Genomic DNA, 22,972 nt, shown 5'->3' on the forward strand with positions numbered 1-22,972 from the left:
GTTGGTGGTGGTGAAGTTGAGGTTCACTTTCCTCTGCAACTTCAGACTTTTGATATTTCACATCTCAACCTCAACCTCCTCACTATTAGCATCACCTAGACACGCGTTACGCCGTCACTCTTTATGAACTACAGTTAACAGACCTTCTAGAGCTTAGAATTCCTTCTGCAGCGTCACGCCAGCGACATCATCTTGCATCTTGCATCTACGCGCGTATACTCAATTGCTGACCGCGTTTCAGAGCCTTCCAGCAACCCTTCAGCGCCTCTTCCCAAGGGAAAGGCATGTCTTCTTCACTGCAGGCAAGCCCGCAGTTAAATCCTCCCCAGCTTGCAAGCCAGTTTATGCATTCTTCTCCCTCCAATGGACAGCAATATCACCAACCTGGCTCTTCGCTGTCACCATCACCATACTCCCATGGAGGCGACAATGCAGGCTACAATGAGACCTCTCCCAGCTCGCAGCGTCTGCACCCGTCTGCTGCGTCGCCAGGCATGAACAGCTTGCAGCATCAGTCTCCCTCGCAGGGCTATGGCTCACCGGTTACGCCCCCAGCCATCTCAGGTTCTGGCAGTCCGCGAACTCGACCAGGCACCGCAGAGACCTACGGCAGCCCGCCAATTCCTCCGCCGCGCTCCTCGTCCAACAACAAAGCCCGTACGAGTCCTCATGAACCCTCGAGGCAGGGCAAGCGTCGAGAAAACGGTCGAAGCCGAGAGCAGGGTGAACAGAGAGCCAAGGACGATATGAGCCCTCCCTCCAGCAAACAGCGTCGTAAGACGCCTCATTCGCCAGAAGGCCCCCAGAGAGCCGCTAGCACACGGGAACCAAGAGATTATTCCTCAGCCACCGCGCTCGAGAGTCGATCTGAAGCTGCCATGGGCCCCAGCTCGGTACCAAGTGGGCCTGTACATGAACCGAGTACTATCATCGATCGCATGGTCGTTACGAATCCAGATATTGATATCGCGCGAGAACAGCAGCGCCAGGAGAACATTGGCCTCGAACCTGGGCCCCCGGCAGACTTTGGTGATAGCAATGACATGCAAGAAGACGACGACGAGGGGACAACCATCCACAAGAGCAGACATGATGGATCTGGCGGAAAACGAAAAGAGACCTCCTTCGGCGACTACATCCTCGGCCAGACCCTCGGAGAAGGTGAATTCGGCAAAGTACGACTCGGCTGGAAACGTGATGGAAGCGTACAGGTTGCCATCAAGCTTATCCGCCGCGAGACCTTGGGCACCAACCCGGGACGTCTTCCTAAGATCAACCGTGAGATATCAGTCCTCAAGAAACTCTCTCACCCCAACATCGTCCGCATCCACGAAATCGTCCACACGGACCGTCACATCGGCATCATCCTTGAATACGCCTCGGGCGGTGAACTCTTCGACTACATCCTTAACCACCGCTACCTAAAAGACAATGCTGCCCGTCGTCTCTTCGCCCAGCTGGTCTCTGGAGTAGGCTACCTGCACAAAATGGGTATTGTTCACCGTGATTTGAAACTAGAGAATTTGCTTTTAGACCGGAACCGCAATATTATCATTACCGATTTTGGGTTTGCGAACACATTTAACCCCGGCGACGAGCTTAGTGAAGAGATCGAATATAACCTCACCAACCGAGACTTTGTCAAGCAGATGCGCCTCGATCGAACAGATGCCAATGGCGTGAGACGAGGAGATCTCATGCAGACTAGCTGTGGCAGTCCCTGTTATGCGGCACCAGAGCTTGTCGTGAGCGATTCGCTCTACACGGGGCGCAAGGTCGATGTTTGGAGCTGCGGTGTCATTCTTTACGCCATGCTCGCTGGGTATCTTCCATTCGATGACGACCCAGCAAATCCAGACGGAGACAACATCAATCTTCTCTACAAATACATTGTGACAACCCCTCTCACATTCCCTGAATACGTCACCCCTCATGCTCGAGACCTCCTGCGCCGCATCCTGGTGCCCGATCCTCGAAAGCGTGCGGACCTCTTTGAGGTTGCCCGACATAGCTGGCTGGCTGAATATGCTACAGTTGTTTCTCACATCACCAGCAACACCACCGATGTAGCAGACATTGCAAACACAACTGTTCCATCAGGTAGGACTTTTTAACTTCCTTTCTCCCATGCACTTGCTAACGAATGAAGTAGAAGAAGAGAAACAAGAGACGCCATTGCTTGAGCGTAGTGCATCTGTCCGAGAACCGCCAAAGGCCCACCCTCAGAACAACAATACTGCTCTCGGTGGACTTGCTCCGCATCAGGGACAGATCTCGCAGGCCGCCGATGAAAAGCCAAAACGCACTCGCGATGCCAAACGTAGAACCGTTCAAGTCGAATATGTTGCGCCGCAGTCTTCTACCACCAGAGGCGGTTCCAGCCCTGAACAGCAAATCTCGCCAGGCCGTGCACCTGCTGCTCAAGCTACTCGCACCGCCACGACGGCAACCAACCAGGGATCCAGAGATGTTCCCAGAGGTGAACCCCAGCTTGACAAGCCGTTGCCAAAGCCCGTTATTGATCGTAGTCGCGAGAAAATGGGATATACCAACAATTATGCGGACCGCACTCAAGGTATGACGAGGCCAAAATCAAGAGACGTTGCACGGTCTGTATCAGAATTAACTGGTGCCTTCTCTGGAACTCAAGGTGCCCAAATCCCCACAGGAAGACCCCAGACAGGAGGCTCCATGGCTTCGATTGGACGAATGGAGAATCGGCTGCCATCCCGAGGATCTTATAGCCAGCCCGTTGCACCCGCCATTGCCGCTACCACCGTTCAAGGAAAACTCGCCCAGCCAAAGAATGGCAAACCATACAACATCTCCGCGCCTATGCCAGTACCACACGGCCAAATTGCTGCCTCCGTCGGCCACCCAACTACCCTTTCAGGCGCCCCAACTGGTCCAGCGCAACAGCCACCAAAGAGCCACAAGAGATCTAGCACTGTTACTAGCATCAGCGAGAAGCTGTTTGGAAGACCAGCCTCTTCTCTCTTTGGGGGCAAATCCTCCACGCCTGGATCTCCTCGCATGAAACAAGGAAGCAAGCGCTATCCTCCCACGAGTATGAAGGATCCCTACGTAGTGGACGAGCCACGCGCATCCGTCGACTCTAGGCGTTCAATCTCGCATGCGTTTCGGAGGCAAAGTGACGCCCTTAACAGCTCTCGACCTCGCCGATTCTCCCTCCTACCTTCATTCTCAAAGGCATTCTCGTCGACCAAAGAGCAGTCAGCTGTTGAAGAGCCCAGCCCCACTCATATTGACGACTTCTTGTTCTCTCAGCAGGGTGGACAGCAGCCACCTCAACGGGAACGACGCCTATCTACAGCACCTGCAGCTGTACCAGCAATTGGTCCAGGACAAATGAGTGACCAAGAGAGCGAGATACACAGAGACAGACCATCCGTCTCCAGGGACCACCAGGTCGACGCGATGAACCTGTCTGCTCAAATTGATCGCCAGTTCGCCACCTTACACAGTAGCCAAGAAGGTGGATTTAATGATGCATTTGAACAGAATTACCAGCAGACCCATCCTCATGACGATGACGTTTTTGGTCCAGGCTCCAGCTCCCAGCAACCACAACAGCCGCGTGGGTATTCCGATCCACGCATCCATAGCTATGAGCAGGAGCTACAGCATCAACCTCAACAACCACAGCAACAATACGATCATCCGTTTGAAAACGGCTCTCGCCCATCAATGCAAGCTGGCCGACCACCGAGGGGTAATGTTCTCCAGAAAGGTCACCGCAAGTTTGCTGACGCATATGACCTTGAGAAAGCTCCCTCGCATACCTCCGGCAGCTCTGGCGCCGCAAGGAAAGTGATGGACTTCTTTAGGCGACGTGGAAAAGCCAGAGCCGGCGAGGACCGGTAGTCGTTCAGCTCAACCAAATACAAAAACTAAGCCAATAAATTAACAAACAACTGGAAACACGCAACCTAAATCAAACAAGAGCATACCCGCTCTTATCTCATTTCTTCGAAAGCGAACACACAGCGCTCAGATGTGCAGCTTTGTTGATTTTCTAATGCCAGTTTGTCTTAGTTTGTGTTGCCATTATGTTTTGATACCCCTTACAGCCTGCCCTGTCTACAATTTGCCATTCACTGTTTACCGTTTACCGGTCGCGTTGCATCGGCTGCCTACTTTGGCATTTCACAGAACGAAGATAATAATTTTGACGTGGCTCACCGAACGATGAGGTGAAATGCGATTCTATTCATCAGGGTTGGAACCAGTCCATTGACCAGCTTGAGCCTATTTTCAAGAAGGGCAAGAAAAGGAGAGAGAGAAAAAGAGTGCAGGAAAAAAAATTTCGAAGGAGGAAGCAGAAGGGCCGAGGGGGTTGTGTGAGTAGTGCCCGACCAGCGGAGGGAGTCGGAGGAGTAAAGGGACTTGCAATATCTCTCTATTCTTTTTTTTTCTTTCATGTTCCTTTTTGTCAACCAATTGGTCACTGTACAACAGATGGGATCTTTTTGTGTTCTTGTCTTCTCAACTGTCTTCGCTAGGGTCTGGGTTTCATCTGTTGCTCTTCTCCTGCACGTCATTCTCAAATGGCTCTTATTCTCATTACTGAACTTCATGTTCACTCACTATTCCCCTCATACCCACCTGCCTTACCCGCTTGGACCAATATTTTCATCATTCTTCATTTCTTCCTTGGTTTTATATCCGATTTCCTTTTTCCTCAAACAATATGGAAGCAAGCAGATGGAATGGTGGTGTATGTGAAAAGGGGCGAGAAAGAGAGAGAGAGAGAGAGAGAGAGAGAGAGAGAGGAAAGGAAGAGTAAGCGAAAGAAGAGGAGTTTCTTTATGTCTCATAATTTCCTTTTGCTTGTCTATTTGTTTAATTTTAATGTTTTTTTCCCTTTCTTCCTCTTCGTTTCTTGTTGTCTATAAATCCATAGTCGCCTTTAGTACTTAGTTAGCCCACCCCCCCTTTCCCCCCTTGTCGGATCAGATCCGCTTGTTTTTGTCCATTTACATACCTACCTTTCCGCATACCTATCTATCTGCCTACCACTCATTGATGGTTGTTAAACAGCAGGCCTTATTTTGGCAAATTAAATAGCCATTGAAACAATATGAAAGAGGCACGAATCGCCCTTTACCTCTTATTTATTTATCCAGTGTAAATCTCAGCCAGAGCATGTAAATCTATGTTTAGCTGTATCTACATGCAATTTAACACCTCGCCTATACATATATCTAGCCATCTAGCCCGAGGCAATGAACAGCTCCTTACCGTCTTCCTATCTTCTGGTCATGCTACAGTATTTGTAAGTATGGAACAGTTCCTTGACCGTTCCATTGGAATAATTCTAATGGAACATATGTTTACCTAGAAGGACCCCAAAACCTATTTACATGCAAGTTGGATTAATATCATTGGTAATCGATTAAGTGACTATTCCATATAAGATAGCCCAGTCTCTGCATAATTCTGAGTAGACACGGCTGCACCGTGTTTTCAAAAGAACCAAGCTCAGCCTTAACAAAGTCAAAGATAGATTTCCTCTCAGCCTATGATCGCCCTGTATTTATAACCTCGCCGTAGCATGACCACTGTACTCTACACTCGGTAGAGCAAGGAAACCGCAAATGAGGCCCGTGTATCGTACGATAGAGGTAAGCTTTGGACAATATTCGCCTCCCAGTAGTGATATTCTTCCACGGTATAGAATATGACTTATCAGCGTCGTACGTTTATAGATGTCAGACTCCTCCCATTGGCTTCGCGTGTACATACTTTGAGCTACGTGGCGACGGGCTCGTCGTCTTAGACTGGAGCAGACGCACCCATGGCCGACCTCCTCCAGCTCACGGCGACCCAGACCGTCGAAGCAGCTCTAAATCCAGTTTGCCAATAGCCTGGTACTTGGAACTATGCCAATGTTCACGGGATATCATCGTCCGTCTTGCTCTTCGACCGTTCTGGCAGGCATCTTAAAACCGGCTGGAAACGTCTTGGCCCATTTCAAAAGATGTCTGTACGTCCAAACGGTCAGCATCTGTACTCCATCACTGATACAGCACTCACATCTCAGCTTCGTCGTCGTCTTGGACGGAGGGAGAATGCCCGTCTGACTCCCTGTCGATCGAGTCTGGGGAAAAGCAAAGAGACGTCGGAATAGGAGGGCCGGTCCGTCCCATCACATGTTGCATCGAAGGTTTGTTCCTGGAGCTTCAACATGTGCAGGGAGTCCGGAGCTATAGAACGAGCGAGGCGCCTGAACATTTATTACTGTATGGCTTGTTATGGGATGTTATGGGATGCTACGAGGGATGCTATGGGATGTTATGAGGATGTTATGGGATGCTATGGGAATATGCTTGGTCAAGAGATGCCCACGGCGTACAGAGACAGCCCTGATATCGATGCCAACCTGTTCGTTCCTCGGATATCCGGACTCTGTTAAGTGTTGGCTCGTTTCTTTTTCCTGCTCGTCGCTAACAATTTCTTTTTCTGTCTTGCTTTGTTTTTCTTCGGGCCTCTGGTCCTATGGAGGGGCAGAAGGTACGAGATATGCGTTTCCCCGGATGCCGGATCCAGTAGATAACTGGCACGCAGAGAAAGAAGAATTAATAAAGTTGATACTAAGACAAGTTCTATTTCATGTTATGACAGAATAGTGTGTTTTGCTTTTGCTAAATCAGAGCCTATCTCCGAGAACATGAGGGCTGCTCCATGAGATGGGCGCCAGGAAGAAGAAAAGAAAGGTTATAGTAATGCAAGCGTGTTTCGATAGAAAGGTGAAGAACAATTAGTGGACGCTTTTTTTTGGGCTCCCCCGAGATATCGCATGTCACCGGCGCTGCCTCGGCAGTTCACGAGCTCGTCGAATCCGTAATAGGGGGTTAGGTGGTTGGGTGTATTAAATTTCGTTCAATCATTATTCGGAGGGTAGGTTTGAGGCATGATGCAGTACTCCTCCCTGCCCTCCGGGTTCGCTAAATAGACAATGCCCGAGACGGGGTTTTCGGCTGCATTCAAGGGCCGAGTCTGAGGAAGGTCAGGCCCTTTGCGCCGACAGCGGGAATGAAGGGGTTGCTTCCGGAGCGCTGAGTCTTGCCGACGAGCTCGATGTCGGTGGTTTGGGCCTCAGCATCGGCGGGGACATCGGCCACGGCGGGCTTCGAGGTGGACATGTTGAGCTGGGCGGCGGTGTGGGATTGAGGGGCGAGGACGAGGAAAGTGCCGTTGGGAGTATCGGTAAACATCTTGATAGAATAGTTCAGGGACTGAAGACTGTAGCGGAGGTGTTTGGGAGTTGGGAGATGTTTATGGTATCTGGTGGAAGTCTTGTCGAGTCTGGTTTGGATGTGGAAGAAGATTGAGTCCTTGGGGAGGGGCAGCGGCCTTTTATAGACCAGACAGTCAACAAAGACGATGGCGGGCGTGAATGATAGACACGTAATGGAGTAAGTGGCTTTCACGTCCGGGGAACTAGTGTATAAAACGGTTTAGTATATAGATTGCAGAGAGCGTATGGGGAGAGGACCCGAGATGGACGGCAGCGGAGAAGCCGCTTTATATACCGGAGCCCTCCAGACGACTCCTTATTATTTTTTGCTATTACTTTTTTATTTTTTTTTTCCCCTTCCCACAAACCTGTCGAGGCGAGCCGGAAAAATATCAAGGCATCAGCAGATGATGCAGAATTCCACGCCAACCCAACGCGACTCCACAATTTTATCTCGCAGAGGTCCATTAATAGCCCGCCGGCGATGGTGCGGGAGGAGAATGGCCGAACTCTGCCCAACCCACGACGACGCCGCCATGACACCATCTGGCGCAGCTTGCCCTGCTAATTTGCTGGGACGCTTCTCCCTGTCTCCCCTCTGTGCCTTATCCCGCCAGGATCGTTGCAGGCGGTAGGTTTGCCAAGCTACTTCTAGGCTTCTCGCTCGTCCATCTCTACGTCTCTCAGGCGGAGGAAAGAAACTTAGGAGCAAGGGGGAGGGGAAAAAGAAAAATTTCCATCAGGTACCCTGCTATAGAACCTTAACTCGAGAGACATCGACATCGACATCTCGTTATCTCGTCTTGTTATCTCATCTGATAAAGGGCGGACGGTTTCCAGAGAGTTCAAGCCGGCAGGCAGCAGTCTGGGTAGGACGGTTCCATTTCTTAAATACACCTGCTGGCGTGAGTTCGCTGACAAGAGATCAAGAGCCGTCCAGGATTGTGCCTCCTGCGGACAAGTGCCGACAGCGTGGTGTACAAGGTATCCAGGGTAGCAGGCCTGGATCGCGAACATGTATCCACCGTGTGTCTCGTCCTCGTCTTCTCGCCTCGTCGTCTCTTGTCGTCTTGTTGTTTCGTCGTCGTCGTCTTGATGTCTCTTGATGTCTCTTGTTGTCTTCTTCTTCTTGTCTTGATATCTTGATGTTTTATCAGGTCGAGATGTCACATGACGTGATAAGTCATGTGACTCTCAACGTCCTTCGACTTTTTGTCCTTTTGACGGCGAGACGAAGACGAAGACAGCTTTCTCTCGACGGCCAGTCCGGCTGCGTCGACGACGGAGGGCGACGGCTTTGTTTATGTGACGGCCCCTCGACCTGTCGGCCTCATCCTGGCGCCCATCCCGTCAGCTGCATCTGGTTGGCCCCTGGGTTGTGCTTCGTTTGGCGCGCGGTTAGAGCACGGAAAGTCAGATATCCACCGACAGGCTACAGCTCATGGGAGTACATCCTCCCCCTCGCCCTTCCAACACCGTTCGGAAGAGCTCTCTCGCCTAGCTACTGGACCTGAGATCCCCATTGGCAGTGGCAGCTGTCGCCATTCTGGCCCCATATTCGAGCTCGCTTCGTTCTCACCACGGGTCCCGTCTGGCATCAAGCGCTGGGTCGTATATCAGAGCTACGACAAAGAAGGCAAAAAAACCACTTTTTTTTTTCCTCTTCCCCTTCCCTGGCCCGCTGAAGGGGCCGTTTCTTCCTCCTATATGTACGGGGCTCTTCGCTAGCCCTGGATGATGGGGCGAAAGTCACTTTTCTTTCGCGGTCAACGACATCCACACGATCCCGTTATCTCCATCAGCTGATGATCGACTTCATATCGTAGAGTCGAGCCAAGTTGTTGTCCCCCAACCCGATGACTAGCACCCATCCTGCACCAAAGTGGTCATCTAACCAATAAGTCACCTCTCCTGATTCGCTCTTCGCCGATTAGGTGCGCGGAGCTAGAAACAGACTGAACAATGGACAGACCGTGGTGGCCTAACGCAGGCTACAGACTGCTCTCCGGGGCGTTTTCGCCCTCATAACCGTCTGCCCTCTTGCATGCAACATTTATCATTTCTCTCCTACTTGGCTTTGTAATTCATATCAATTCATGATTATCATTGGATCCCTGAAGAGTTAATTACGTGGCGCAGCGGGTTCAATTTCATTTTTCACGACAATGATTAGATGGCTCATCGAATGCCTAAGCCCGTTGCTACAACGCCTCCCCTTGCCGTCGTCCGGAGCCTCCTATTTTTTTTTTTTTTTAAAAAAAACCCCTCCGGTGGGGTCTACCAAGTCGACCCTTCCCGAGTTCGCTTAACAGCTACTCCTGCAAACCCAGGAGTAGTGTTAAACGAATGACGGCTCACATATGTCCCTCTATGGAGTGCCCGGAAAAGTTATTAGAACCATAATAACTTGCCGCAACATCTAACCCCCACAGGGCCCAGGCCAGCGGCCGCCCATTGGTGACCTACCTGTTCTTTAAAAGCAAACAACAAAAATTCTAGGGTCCAAGAACTCGTTGCATATCCCTCTATCTTCTTTTTTTCAAGAGGGAAATAAAAAAAGAAGTTTGACCCAAGGCTGCAGAGGCGTCCCTCCGCTGCAGCATGGGCCCACCTGATGCCATGTAGCAGGGAACTGTAGGGTGAATGTTTCGGAGACTGCGCATTCGACGCTGCAGGTTCTAATTTGGAGTAAAGGGTCCATGGGCAAATCAGCGCCCTGTCCGTGACAAGCCAACAGTTAACGGTACATTCAGTTCTATTTCACACTGGAGGAGATACTAATGTGACTAGGCAAGAGTATCTTGTAGCGTTTGATACAAACTAGCGGTTGGAAAAGGGCCATTTTCTTGAATCTTGATCCTAGGAGTGAGGGATACTCCGCCATCACCGGATGCTACTGCGGTTGGATTTTTCCCTACATGGTGAAAAGACTATTTCCTTTCCAGTTGGCGGCACCCTTACAGGTGTATTCAGGGTTCGACCTCTGGGCGATCTACCCTTCTCGAATGTCACAAATACCCGTACTTGACATGGCCACAGACCTATTAAGGTTGTGTGGGGTTGTCCAAGGGTCCAGTTGATCCCACACCCAATACCTGCTCATATAGGCCTGCTTGGTATAGTTACGACATGCACTGACGCCACTATTCAAGGTCGACCGCATCATATACTACTCTATATGTTTTTTTGCATCATTTCAGGGCTCAGTGTCCAACACACGCGGCCTCGGAGCTACCTTCCATCCAACTCCTTTGTTGCTAGGTAAATGTTGGATTTAGGATCTCTCTCTTCTCCTTTTCCCCCTTCCCATGTTGCGGTGTATACTCTTGCAACACTAGCTGCTGCTGCTGTTTGCGAAGGTGCATCTTCGACTTCGCCCTTTCATGGTTTCAGTCACGGCAGCAAGTGGGTCTAAACGGATGCCCCGAATTAGCTGTGCCTGCATAGCACGCTCTGTGCTCGCTGTGCACAGGTAACGTGGATCGTCTATAAAAACCCTCAGGTAGACCCGCAAATCTGAGTTCTTTTGCATCGAAATCAAGACTCAAGTCAATCTCACTTCTATCAAACTCAATCGTCTTTATATAAAGGATAACCCTCCAGGGCTCGATATCTTACTATCCTATTCCTTTTTTCTCTACACCCAGAATACTCCTTCCATCCTACCTGAGATAACGAACAGTCGATTAAGATCTCATCACCACCCCCTTTCGTCACTCGGGGGTTAGCCTCCACATAAACCGCTTCACTCCCACGACATCTCATACTTTCATCCCACGCAATCATGCCGTGTATGCAATACTGGGAGATATTCGACTGCGGATGCCGAGTGCCTATGCCCGAGGTCATCCACGCCGCCGGCTGTTCAAAAGCCGGTGGCTGTGAGGTAAAACTAGTTCCAAGGCCCAGAACTGGTTACAAATGCAAGGCCCATGGTGGATAGATCAAGGTAGTGCCGTCAAAATTAGCCATGTTGTCAATCTGTACTCAGAACTAAGGCGTCGTTTAGGCAAACGGTCCGAAACATTGAACGATGTGGACTCCCTTAGAAAAGGTTTATAATCGGACCCTTGAAGCCTGTGCCGCCCTTTTTATTCGCTTTTATCCTTTTGCGGCTCAGATTGAGTATATGTCACAAGACTATTTTCGGGAACAACTTTATTTCGGCGCGATTATTTCCTCTTTTTTACGCCTCTGTTTTTATTAGATGGGATATTCGAGACTAGGGGGTTCTTCGTTTTGTTTTTTTTTATTTATTTATTTTCTTATGTCTTGACATTCCTCCCTTTTTTTTTCTGTATTTTCTTTTTCTGTTTTCCACATTTTTCCGCGCCCATGAGGGATGCCTCAACGAAAGGAAGGATTATAATTAGCATCCCGTTTGGATCCCCAAACATACATCTCAAACCTGTTTTACGACGATATCGCAGGCGGGGGAGGGGGGGGAGAGGAATTGAACAAAGACTTTCATTGTGAATCTTGACATGCCGATAAAAAGCGTTTTTCTTTCTCACCTTCCTTTGTAATTACGCATATGAATGCTATAATGCTCGACTTAATGCAGAAATATCACGCTTAATTTTGCTTAATCAAGCAAAACGTCCTCCCAAGCTGTCATTCCTGCAGTGGATTAACACCGCGTACTCCGTGCATAGGATGAGTAACTGCGCCTTCACGGCCGGGAGGTGGGTACGTGAGGTATACGCTGCAGGATTATCTCTCATAATCCTGAAGAAACGACTCGAGTCGATTACGCCAGCGGGCGCCGTTTGAGGCCGTTTGTAGACATGTGCCCCTTACATCCCATGCTGACTCAAGTGTCGTGGCATGCATGCATATCAGTTGAAACGGTAGATGGCCAGATAGGCTCTTTCATCAACGGCTCGATTCGTCGTATGGAGTAACTCCGTATCGCTGTTAGAGTTGCGGTGGAGCAGAAGCCCCAGGCACCAACCACGGCTGCTCCTTCATCGACTTTCATCGTACTCTGTTCGTTAGGGCGGCTTGGGGCCTGCACTACTGGAGGTTTACGCCTTACGACTCCACACCTAAGGCATACGCCCCCAGATAGCTCTATCTGAAAGTAGTAAATCGATTAAAAAAGGCAAAATAGCCTGGTCTTCTCTATCCCTTGCACTCCGGATGCCAGCGACTTCCTCGGAGCAAGGAGAGAGAGTGAGGCTGGCCTGCGGCTAAGCTGGTGGTGAGCCGCAAACCTTAGAAGACCCCTTGAAAGATCCTGGTCTTCAGGACGGGATTGGTGCGCGGTTGATCAGCGCTCGGTTTGGAACATAACGGCGTCTGGAAAGGAGATGGATGTTGAAGAATGCCGAAGGAGTATAGCGAGCATGCGCGTCAGGAATGTTCAGGTTACGCCGCTGCAGGAAAGCGAGGGAGATAGAAAAGAAAAACCAAGCTGAACAGTTGACGACATCGACGTATGGCTAGCCGATTGGTGTAGCGACAGGAAGCTAAGGCGCTGACGAGATGTCGCTTTGTCAACTGATATTATTAAGGGTTAATTACTCCGTAAGGATCTGGAGATTCTTTCTGCAGCGCCCGTGTTAGTTCATAATATATGCGCAGCTATATCTCCATACATACATGACGATTAGGTCACGAGATAGACTAAAGATGGGCCATCCCTGGTAGTACAAGCGTCTCTTGACAATTACTTGTTAGAATTTGTAGGCAATAACAATAAAGGAAAAAAGGGGGGGAAGGGGGGTACAGCTCACGCGGAATCATGAGGTATCAGGCGTGGCCAATTTGGACCACGAGCATACAGACTGGCGTCATGGTGTCCCATTATCCCGGAGGAATGCTTCTTGATGCAGGGCACTGGAATATGCAAGCAGCGGGCGATCCTTGTGATTTTCCGTCCGCAACATTTTCCATCTGGCCTGCATGGGAGCGGCGGCGCAAAAAAAAAAAGTCAACAGGAAGTAGCAGATACTGGCAATGCAAGGGATGTACTCGCTTGCAAAACGTGGATCATCTTCCGCATTCCGAGGGCCACAGAGTACCGTAACCAACGCCAGGCGATCGTGGAAGGTTGGGGTTAAAAACCATGGCTATGGTCTACCACGTAGCTGCGTGGACCCTTTTTCCTGCAGGTTGTTTCCAGGATCAGGAAATAGCCGTGCGGCGTATCAGTTACTCGACCTCGCGCTGGAACCTGTCGACTTTCCACCGTTAGTGCGGCACATTTCGCTCATGTGCTAAGGCCTTACTCACAAAGGAGTGATGTTTCTCGTGTACCCGCAGTGCGAGGCTATAGGCTTTTCGAATATAGGCTACAGCGAGCCTGGAGATGCGACTGCGGGGGGTAACTAGTTCTTCAGCTTCATGGGTCGAGAAAACATGGATGCATTATCACCAACATAATTATCATATCATGTGACTGGACATGCAGATAGATGGATCATCTTGACTCGCCACATAATATGAGCAGCTAGTTGAGCAATAAGATGCCGGCAGGCAAGCGTCATCTATACCATAACGAATATGGTTCCTGGTATGTTGGATTGAGCGCACCGCCACTCGTCGGCCCTAAGGTCAGTAGATACAGGGCGGTATATGTAGAACGACAGTGCGGAGCTCCGCGATAATAATGAAATAAGAAACAAGTAAAAAAAGAAGTAGATCCAACATGTAGGGGTCCTCTGAAAAGGGCTGATGCTGACCTGCGATAGGCACGCTGCCGGTATGGACGGGGTTGGTGGCTCTCCTTATCCATAACTTGACACATATATCCATACACCGAACGTGACACAGGGCCCTTCCGCTTGCGCACTGGCATTTGTAGAGCATGCTTATCAGCCTGGTGTACTCTGTCCGGTCATAGACGGTAACGGGCAAAAAAGCTCTGGCTACCCTCAACCCCACGCTAACATGTTAAAAAAGGATCGCCACGCTAGTCCGTGCATGCGCATATCCTTAGCTTCTCCCAGGGATATTCCCCTTCTGCATGCATATGTGATAATGTGACTGATAGATGATGGGATTAATTCAAAAGCGCGAGGTATGTATCACGGGTCTCGTCATCGGCAGGCAACAAGTCAAAAGCAGGCCGCAAACAAGTCGGAGGGGCCGATCGAGACCTGAATACCCTCTGCAAGGTGCAGCTTCATCGCCTGATTCCTGGTAGATGCGGACGGATGTGCCTTGGCCTGCTTCGGAGGATAATCGCCTCCAAGCGTGTATGACACAATGATGATCGGGCAGCCATAATTATCCCATACCCTGATCTGCGGGGAACATGATGCTTGCTAGATGCACATGGCCTGTAACCTTAGCAACGGGGTTCCTGGGGCGTAGATTGGGTGCACGCATGGCCGGTCCAATGGAAGGGTACGGCTAGGATCAGCTCTCAGATGGCGGGAAGTCCAACCTGGTATATGAGCTAGGGATGTGTACTCGTACTCCATGATGTGGCCATGCCATAGGCAGCGTTGCAATGTATGTATGTGTATCCCCTACCTCCGTCCCGCCGTCGATACGTTCATCGTTCAAGGCAGGGATGGGTAGGACATGCGTAGTGACGGCCCATGAGGTCCTCATGATAGCTCTTTAATTTGCATAACTTATCAAACAATCCTGGGATCTGATTGTTGGAACTAAAAGAAATATGAAAAAAGAGGTGATATGATGTCTTTCCACGGCCGCATCCCTTGGAATTGGGCCACGATAAGTGACCGCGTCCTGCTGTGTTAGTTACGGGCCTGGACCGTTTTCTTCGACATATCACGATAGAGAACCCGAGCCAGTTGGCAGGCCATCCTGGACACGCAATCATACGTTCTCTTGGCCAGGAGCATCCTGTTCTCATCTTTTCTCGTCTGTTCTCATGTTGATTCTCATCATGGTCTCACGTTGTTCTCATGTTGTTCTCATGTTGTTCTCATGTTGTTCCCATGTTGTTCCGGATCAAGAAAAGCAGAAGTTGATATCACGTGATATAAAACAACTCCAACTTCTCAAATCGATGCTGTCATAGTCCATGAAGCCGCCGTCCAGCCAGCAGCTTTTATTCCACATGTAATGTCCATAGACATCAACTGGGAGGCTGCCACCTCTGGTCCTGATGGCGAAGAACTCGCCGAACGCATCCGCTCCTTCATCCACGACAAGTTCCAGCAGATAGCGCTCCCTCGATTCATACGTTCGGTGGAAGTCAACTCGTTTGAATTCGGCACTGTTTCGCCAGAATTACAGGTCAGGGACATATGTGATCCGTTCAATGATTTTTACGAAGAAGACGAAGACGGTGAAGAGTGGTCGGATAGCTCTGTCAGTGAAGGGCCGCCGCCGTCGAGCTTGAGCCGGAGCCAGTCGACGCTGAATGGCGATGCGGGCAACAACAAGAGCGGTGCCAACAATGATGATGGAGATGGAAACTCAGATAGTCGTGGTGGGTACTTCCAGAGGAGACACCCGTCTTCAGAATATACTGGTGATTTCCCACAGCCGTTGATGTCTCCTATCAACCTCGGGGAGTCGTTTAATCCCTACTTGTTTCCTCGAGCGGGAACTCCAGGGATCCCCGGCGGAACATCCAACGTTGGATACTATAACATGCCGCGCGGAGGGCTTTCTGGGACCCAGACGCCCCTTGCATCCGTTGCATCAGTTGCACGGGGCGGCCCGCTCTCGCTATCAGAGGGATGGCCGCTTCCCGCCCGCAGAAGTGAGCGAGCCCTCAGCTCGGACGCAGATGTGGATTCTCCCCAGTCTCGATCCCGCCCTTCAACATCTAGTACGCGACAGTTAACTTCCGTTGACGGCGGCACGACCCGCGACCCAGCGGAGATACCAGAATCCGAATCCGTAATCACAGGCCATCTTGACAGCGCACTTCCTACACGGCGCATGAGAGAACAGAAGCCTGATGATTTCCAAGTGCTTTGCCGTATGCAGTATTCTGGAAACATGAGGCTATCGATAACGGCTCAGATACTGCTAGACTATCCGATGCCTAGCTTTGTAGGGCTCCCTTTGAAACTCAACATTACAGGCTTCACGTTCGATGGGGTTGCTGTTGTAGCTTACATCCGGAAGAGGGTGCATGTATGTTTCCTTTCGCCGGAGGATGCAGATACATTGCTTGGGGCGGACGATAAGATGGCTGCTACGGAGGATTACCATGACCACCATGGCCACCACCCTGGGAGACAGTCGAACGGCAGCACGACCGGCTCGCGGCGTTCGAACGACAGCCTACTACGAGAAATACGGGTAGAGAGCGAGATAGGGCGCAAGGAGAACGGGAAGCAAGTACTGAAGAACGTAGGGAAGGTAGAGAAGTTTGTTCTTGAGCAAGTTCGGCGGATCTTTGAAGAAGAGTTTGTGTATCCGAGTTTCTGGACATTCCTTGTTTAGAGCAGATTAACAGATATAAGAGCTATGTACTATATGCGAGTATAATGAGAAACGAATCAGCGAGGTCGTAACTCTGGCCGGAAGTACTTTTTTTGGGGGTCAACCCTGCAGGTATCTCAAAATTCGCTGCAACGCGGGCTTCATCAGTGGCTTGGGGTTGATAGGCTGGCGGTGGATAAGTTGACGTTACGTTCATCGGTCCTTCTTTGGTGTAGCGTCCTTCTGGGTGAACTCGTCACCCAGCTTGTTATACTCCCTCGAGAGGCCCTCGCTCTGCTTCTTCAAAGCGGCGATGTCATTCTCGCGAGCCTTGAGCTCATTCTTCAGTCTTCCAATCTCTCCAATGTCACCGGCAGCAGCCAGCTTGGCGGAATCCTTGCCACCAGCTCTCTTGTCACCCTCGTACATCTTGACCTTGTCTTCGAGACGAAGGATGTCGAGGATCATGGTGTAGGTGCGGTTGAGGATGAGGGAGAGGAAGAGGGTGAAGCCGCAGAGGTACATGTTTCGCTGCGAGTAGAATTTGCGGGCCTGGACTTCCATGCGTTCAGTTCCAATGGCATGTCTACGACTTGGCAAGAGAGGCAAATAAGCGTCCTAGTTAGTGATGTGGCCTTTTATACAGTGTCAGGGGAGAGGACAACATACCCTGCATTGGCGGAGTCGAAGCCGGTGAGCTCGATCTGCACGCGGTAGACACGATTGACGCTGTCGATGAACAGGATAAGGATGAAGATGAATGTTATCTATGCTGTTAGTAGTCGAGATCGTAGATATAGGACTTGGCCAGGCACACCTTCATTCCATACTGCAACTTGGCGACGATGGGGCTCTCTGATATGAAGGTGAACAGCTTCCGCTTGACGGTGAAGGGCAGCGGGACTATGAGGCCGACGAAGATGGCCATCTCCGTCACCAGGAGGACGAACACCTGCAATTGTTAGAGCCATGATATCATCGTCAAGGTCAAGCCACGTACGAGGGTGAAGTAGAGCGTCATGATGCGGGCAACCGGTTGGCGGTGGTTATATGTCGACGGTAACCTGGCTGGTGGAAAGATACAACGGTATAAGAGCAGTCTATGCTATCGTGAGGCAGCAGTCGACTGTGCAGCGTGAGAAACCGACCGAACAGCCTCTTCTTATATCTCTCTGTTCAAGTTGGCACGAAGAAAAAGCAAGAAAAAAGAAAGAAACAAAACAAAACGTCATATCATGTGATATAGCACGTGACTACTACGTAACATAGTTTATCCGAAGCCCTAACTCCCGAAGCGGACAAAGCCCTAGAGCCGAAAGGGGAGAAGAAGACGACATCTATACATATACTCTATATATCTATCTATACAGATACATCTCTATCTATATACCTATACATATGTCTATGTAAAGAGGATAGGCGGAACATGTAGGGTGTGGAGGCGGTCGCCACTATACTATTGGACCAGGACATGACGTACCAAGGACGGCGATGCATGCGGGTAAATGCCTCGGAACTCAGGGCGAAAGCTGCGTCGAGACTGGTCAGAATGGAGGAATAAACAGCGGGCGAGGGCGGGCTCAACGTATGACAAAGGCCGGAAGGGTCAAGGAGCGCCGGATCCATGGAACCCAGCTGTTTGTTGCTCGCTAGCCCCCCGATATCAAGGCAGATGGGATCGGGGACGACGGGCGAGCATCGTAGCTTCGTATAACTCTGGCCGTAACCATCGCTGGCGTCGCATGGCAGCAAGACAGGGATCGAGGACCGTTTGGCGGACATGGAACGGCCGTTTTAGCTTGTCCCTGGCCGCGGATAGCCTGGCTCTATTGTCGTTGATAAATCCATCTCAATCTCAACGTCTAGACGTCTCGACGCCGTAGCTGCAGTCTGCCCTCGAACCATGGATGGCGATTGCGTCGATGACTGACAACGGGCGGCCGCGTCTCTCTCGCCGCCCGCTCACCGTATGCCCGTAGAGTATCGACTGTTTCACCCCTGCATGCCACGGCCGTAGAACCTGTGCTGCTGCTGCTTCTATATCGATTGGACGCTGGCTGCCGTCGATCTGACAAAGAGTAGATAGATGCACTCCAGGATATGATATATCTGCCTCGTCTTCCCTCCCATCCTGCTCTTAATTCGCCTGGATCGTTAGTTTGGAGTTAGTTTCGTGTTTAATAAGAGCGTCGGCGGATAAACCATCTGGCTCCACCTAGCACTTACTTCGACTTCAACGTCTTCCTCTCGTCCGTATCTTTCTCTCGACATCTACGGCGTTGACCATCTCTGTCTGTCCGTCTGTGTGTCTGTCTGTCTGTGTTCGTCTGTCCGTGTTTCTGTTTGTGTCTGCGTGTATCGTCTGGTGGACTCACTTCGACATCAACTCCGCCGCTAGACTGGCTACAACTTCACTACAACTCGACTACAACGACACAACTTCACAACTTCGACTACAAAACTACACCTACGGAATATCGTCAAGGCTGATGCTCGACTCGTCCGAGACTCCTCCTCCTCTTCACTTCTCACCGCCGTCCAGCGACCAGGATCGCACCTCGACCCGCGAGTCGACCCCAATTGGCACTCCCCTGGGCCTCACATCCAGCAACCCTCGCAGGCCCGACCTGCTGCATAACCACCACCTGGTACACCGCAAGGCGACTGCTCCCAGCTCATTCTCGCCCTCGACAGCCCATATTCCCGTGTTCGACGACGAGGACGAGGACGACTCGATATTCCCGCTCTTCCCGTCATCGCCGCCAGACCAGCACCACAGCAGCCGCCGCCGCCATCATCGCTACAACAGCAGCCAGCACAGCATCACCATGGACAACCGCGCCATGCCCATCGACCTGTCCTCGAGGCAGACGTCCAAGTCGCCACCGGGCCAGCAGGCATCCAACCTGACCTCCGCCCTCCAGAAAGCGGCCACCGGGGCCGCCGATATGTCCTCGAACTGGAACGGAGTCGCATCGAACGCCTACATGACCAACGCGGCGCGCAAGGAGTCCTTTAGCGCAACCATGGCGCAGTACTCGAATGGGAGCAAACCGATCACCGTCGTCGGCTCGAACCGTGACAAGCCCCGGCGTGAGAGTCTGGCCGGCAGTCTCGTCGGCGGTATGAGCTGGGGAGGCGTCTCCGTCGGCAGCTGGATCAGAGACGAGTACGTATCTTTTTATATCCTTTAATGTGTATACGACAGTACTAACTGGTATAGTATCATTATGACGGGCACTTCGCCGTTCACGCTACAGTCGCCGTCATATCACTCTTCCTCGTATCTACCGAAGCTCGAAGCCAACTTTATGCGCGACTTCTCATGCTGTGGCATCACCCTGCCCTCACTACATGACCTACTTCAGCATTATGAAGAAGCTCACGCCCAGAGATCCCCGCAGCCGCCACAGAGGTCGGCGCAGGCGAACCAGACAACATCGTCAGATAGCAGAACCATGCCCGGTGGCTCCCCGCACCCATCACAGCAGAGCCAGCAGCAGTCGAGTATGGGCACCGCACCCGGGCGGGCAGTCTCGTCGACGCCAGGAACCCCACGCCCGCACCATAGGCTACCACAGCAGCCACAGCAGCCCCTCATGCAGACGACTACCGGATTCGGCCAGTCGCAATCAAACGACCTACCAGATATCGACTCCGTAGACGATATGGATATGGAGATGGATGACCCGTTGAGCGATGGCGGTTTCCAGCAGCAGTCCCACCAACAATCTCTCGCCCAGGCCCGCTTTGCTCAAGAGAATGGCGGTAGCCGCGTAACACCACTCAATATGGGAATGCTACAGGGCCAGCAACGTTTCCGCAGTTCGGCGCCAGGCACCCCTGTCTCCCCGGGTAGACCTCTTCACAACAACCCAACAGTCTCATCCGTCAACACTCCAACCCTCATGCCCCTCCCTGTCCAACAGCAACAGCAACAACAGCAGCAGAACTCCCAATATAGAAGCACGCCCGAGTCTTCGGCGCCCGGGACCCCGGCAGAACTCGACGAATCCATAGTTGGTGGATTTGGCGACATGTCAATGCAGGGCGCCGCCACACCGGGCAGTGGGGCCGGCCAACAACAGTTTGTTGCCTTTGGTGGCAACGGTATGCTGGATCTCTGCATCGATGAGCCGGCTAAGCGGCTCTTTAGACCGAATGGTGGATTCGGTAATGGGAAAACAGCACAGCAAGCACCACCGTTTCGACTCGGTACGTCGCATTATGGCGCAAATAGCGACATCGCTCAGCATATCAGGGAGCAGCAGAAACTCGCCGGAGTTCCAGACGTTGCTATCACTATGAAACCAGACGATGAGCCAAAACCGTTTAGATGTCCCGTAATAGGATGCGAGAAGGCGTATAAGAACCAGAACGGTCTCAAATATCATAAATCAGTGAGTTATACCATCCTTTTTATCGTTTGCTTTTACTAACCTCGGTCTAGCATGGTCACAACAACCAGCAACTCCACGACAACGCAGACGGCACCTTCTCGATCGTCGACCCAGAAACCTCCGCCCCTTACCCAGGCACGCTAGGCATGGAGAAAGAAAAGCCGTACCGCTGCGAAGTCTGCGGAAAGCGATACAAGAACCTCAACGGTCTAAAGTATCATCGCGCACATTCGCCGCCATGTAATCCGGAATTCTCATTTGCTACCGCAGCAGGTCGTCCATTCAATACTCCCGGCGGCGTCATGCATGGAGAGAATATTAATATTGCCGGAGCTGGACTCACGGGTATTGGGGAAGAAGGGCTGTAGAGACGGAACCACTCATACCAGACCATAATGCCGAAGTCAAGTTAGAGAAGAGCAGATCAGAGCACATTTATTCACGGAGAATATATCGAAGTGATATCGGAGTGAAATCGAAACCGGAGAATGCGGAGTCCAAAAAATATACGGGAAGGGAAATTATTTTTTCGAAAACTGGCCTCGGGAAAAGCCTTGTCCTTTTGTTTTTGTCGTTTCTTGTCCTTTTGTCCCTTTTTCTTGGTTATTGTTTGCTTGGCCTATTTTCTTGTTTTCTGTTTGCTTAATCTCCTTGCCATCGTTTGGATATTTCCTTCTCACCTTGTCTGATTTATTCCACCTCTACCTCCTTGCTCTACGCCCCGTTGAAATTGGTCGAATCGGTCAATACCAACTCATGCACCGGCCCTTGTTTGTTGTACATAGCACTCTGTGTGATTCTTTTCTTCTTCTCTCCCCTCTCCAGCTGTCTATGTACCGAACGATTCCAACGGCCTCCATCCCCCCCATCCCAGCATCTCCTCTTCAAGTCAGCATAGCATCTTTTCTTTTCTCAGCTCCCTTTCTCATTCCTGCACATACTTTTCTCAATACCACCCTTGTTAATTCTCGATTCTTTTGGGCACGTCATACATACTGGACTACACGGGCTCTTCCTATACTATACCATATACCACCCAAATACCCATAGCGAAGCCAGCCAGTCCAGCCAGTTTATACAGTCCTCTCAACCTTTTTTTTTTCCTTTTTTTTTTTTCTCATTTTTGCTTCAAATTACCTTTCTCCCCTCCCCCATTTGGTTTTACATCATTGTTTAATTCAGCTGTTGGATTTAGTTTTTGCTTTGGATTTGATGCGACTCCTTGTTTCTCTGTTTGCAAATGTTCGAATCTTGAGGAGGGACAAGGAGGAAAGGATGGAAGGGCATGGAAGAGTCATCATCTGTCAGGGTCATGAGGGTGGGTTTTCAGCTCTTTTTGTTTCATTGTTTTTTGCTCTTTAAAATAGATCTCTAGGTGTGACTTGTTTGCATGCCTTTCATTCCCTCTCTCTCTCTCTCTGTTCGTGTGTGTGTCTCTCCGTGTGTTTTATTACTCTTTCTGTGGGTTTTTTTTTTTTTTTTGTGGCTTGCGACTGCATCGTCCGATCAATAGTTATTCTCCGTCATAGCATGTCTTCTACGACACCTCGCTCCCTAGCCTCATACTCTCCCGTAACTTTTCCTGCCAACTGCCTATGTGTCAAGGTCTATCCAGTCATTTCCGTATTTCCACCCGGTTAAGTATCATCTATCTTTCTATGTCTCCTAGTTCCCGCGTTGATCTCGTACAAATAAATGTGAGGAAATTTCGGCCCCTTGCGTTGTCGTTTGTTATTTACTTGTTATATCCAAAGTCTATACTCCTGGCAATAAAGATGGCATGTTTTACCTCCTGATTAGAATCCATATTACGTGGATCGTCTACGCCAACTGTAGAAGAGATGGTGTATCTCATCGTCAAATCGTGGTATTTCCCCCTTTTTTTTTTTTTCAAATTATGGGTACATGTAAGTATAAAAGTCCGGCTTGCCTGGAGAAGTACAAGTATGGT

At 50.6% G+C, this 22,972-nt stretch overlaps 5 protein-coding genes across 5 annotated transcripts; 3 read left to right on the plus strand and 2 right to left on the minus strand.

Annotated features, from left to right (window-relative positions):
* Nucleotides 1-284: 284 nt before the first annotated feature.
* GIQ15_04033 (CAMK/CAMKL/KIN4 protein kinase) lies at nt 285-3,885 on the plus strand (the record flags this gene model as incomplete). The annotated part of the gene is made up of 2 exons (XM_033551450.1): nt 285-2,100; nt 2,153-3,885. The coding sequence occupies 2 exons, from the start codon at nt 285-287 to the stop codon at nt 3,883-3,885; spliced, it is 3,549 nt and encodes a 1,182-aa protein (XP_033405180.1).
* Nucleotides 3,886-7,007: 3,122 nt separating this feature from the next.
* GIQ15_04034 (uncharacterized protein) lies at nt 7,008-7,238 on the minus strand (the record flags this gene model as incomplete). Its single annotated transcript, XM_033551451.1, has 1 exon — nt 7,008-7,238. One exon carries the CDS (start codon nt 7,236-7,238, stop codon nt 7,008-7,010), a length of 231 nt encoding a protein of 76 aa, XP_033405181.1.
* Nucleotides 7,239-15,304: 8,066 nt separating this feature from the next.
* On the plus strand, nt 15,305-16,642 carry GIQ15_04035 (mitochondrial distribution and morphology protein 12; the record flags this gene model as incomplete). Its single annotated transcript, XM_033551452.1, has 1 exon — nt 15,305-16,642. One exon carries the CDS (start codon nt 15,305-15,307, stop codon nt 16,640-16,642), a length of 1,338 nt encoding a protein of 445 aa, XP_033405182.1.
* Nucleotides 16,643-16,834: 192 nt separating this feature from the next.
* On the minus strand, nt 16,835-18,403 carry GIQ15_04036 (receptor-associated protein; the record flags this gene model as incomplete). The annotated part of the gene is made up of 5 exons (XM_033551453.1): nt 16,835-17,207; nt 17,291-17,388; nt 17,439-17,573; nt 17,622-17,685; nt 18,102-18,403. 5 exons carry the CDS (start codon nt 18,401-18,403, stop codon nt 16,835-16,837), a joined length of 972 nt encoding a protein of 323 aa, XP_033405183.1.
* A 707-nt stretch (nt 18,404-19,110) lies between these two features.
* On the plus strand, nt 19,111-21,389 carry GIQ15_04037 (uncharacterized protein; the record flags this gene model as incomplete). The annotated part of the gene is made up of 3 exons (XM_033551454.1): nt 19,111-19,790; nt 19,845-21,021; nt 21,072-21,389. The coding sequence occupies 3 exons, from the start codon at nt 19,111-19,113 to the stop codon at nt 21,387-21,389; spliced, it is 2,175 nt and encodes a 724-aa protein (XP_033405184.1).
* Nucleotides 21,390-22,972: the final 1,583 nt, after the last annotated feature.

Source organism: Arthroderma uncinatum (genome assembly GCF_011692745.1).
Source record: "Arthroderma uncinatum strain CBS 119779 chromosome Unknown scaffold3, whole genome shotgun sequence".
NCBI classification, from domain to species: domain Eukaryota; kingdom Fungi; phylum Ascomycota; class Eurotiomycetes; order Onygenales; family Arthrodermataceae; genus Arthroderma; species Arthroderma uncinatum.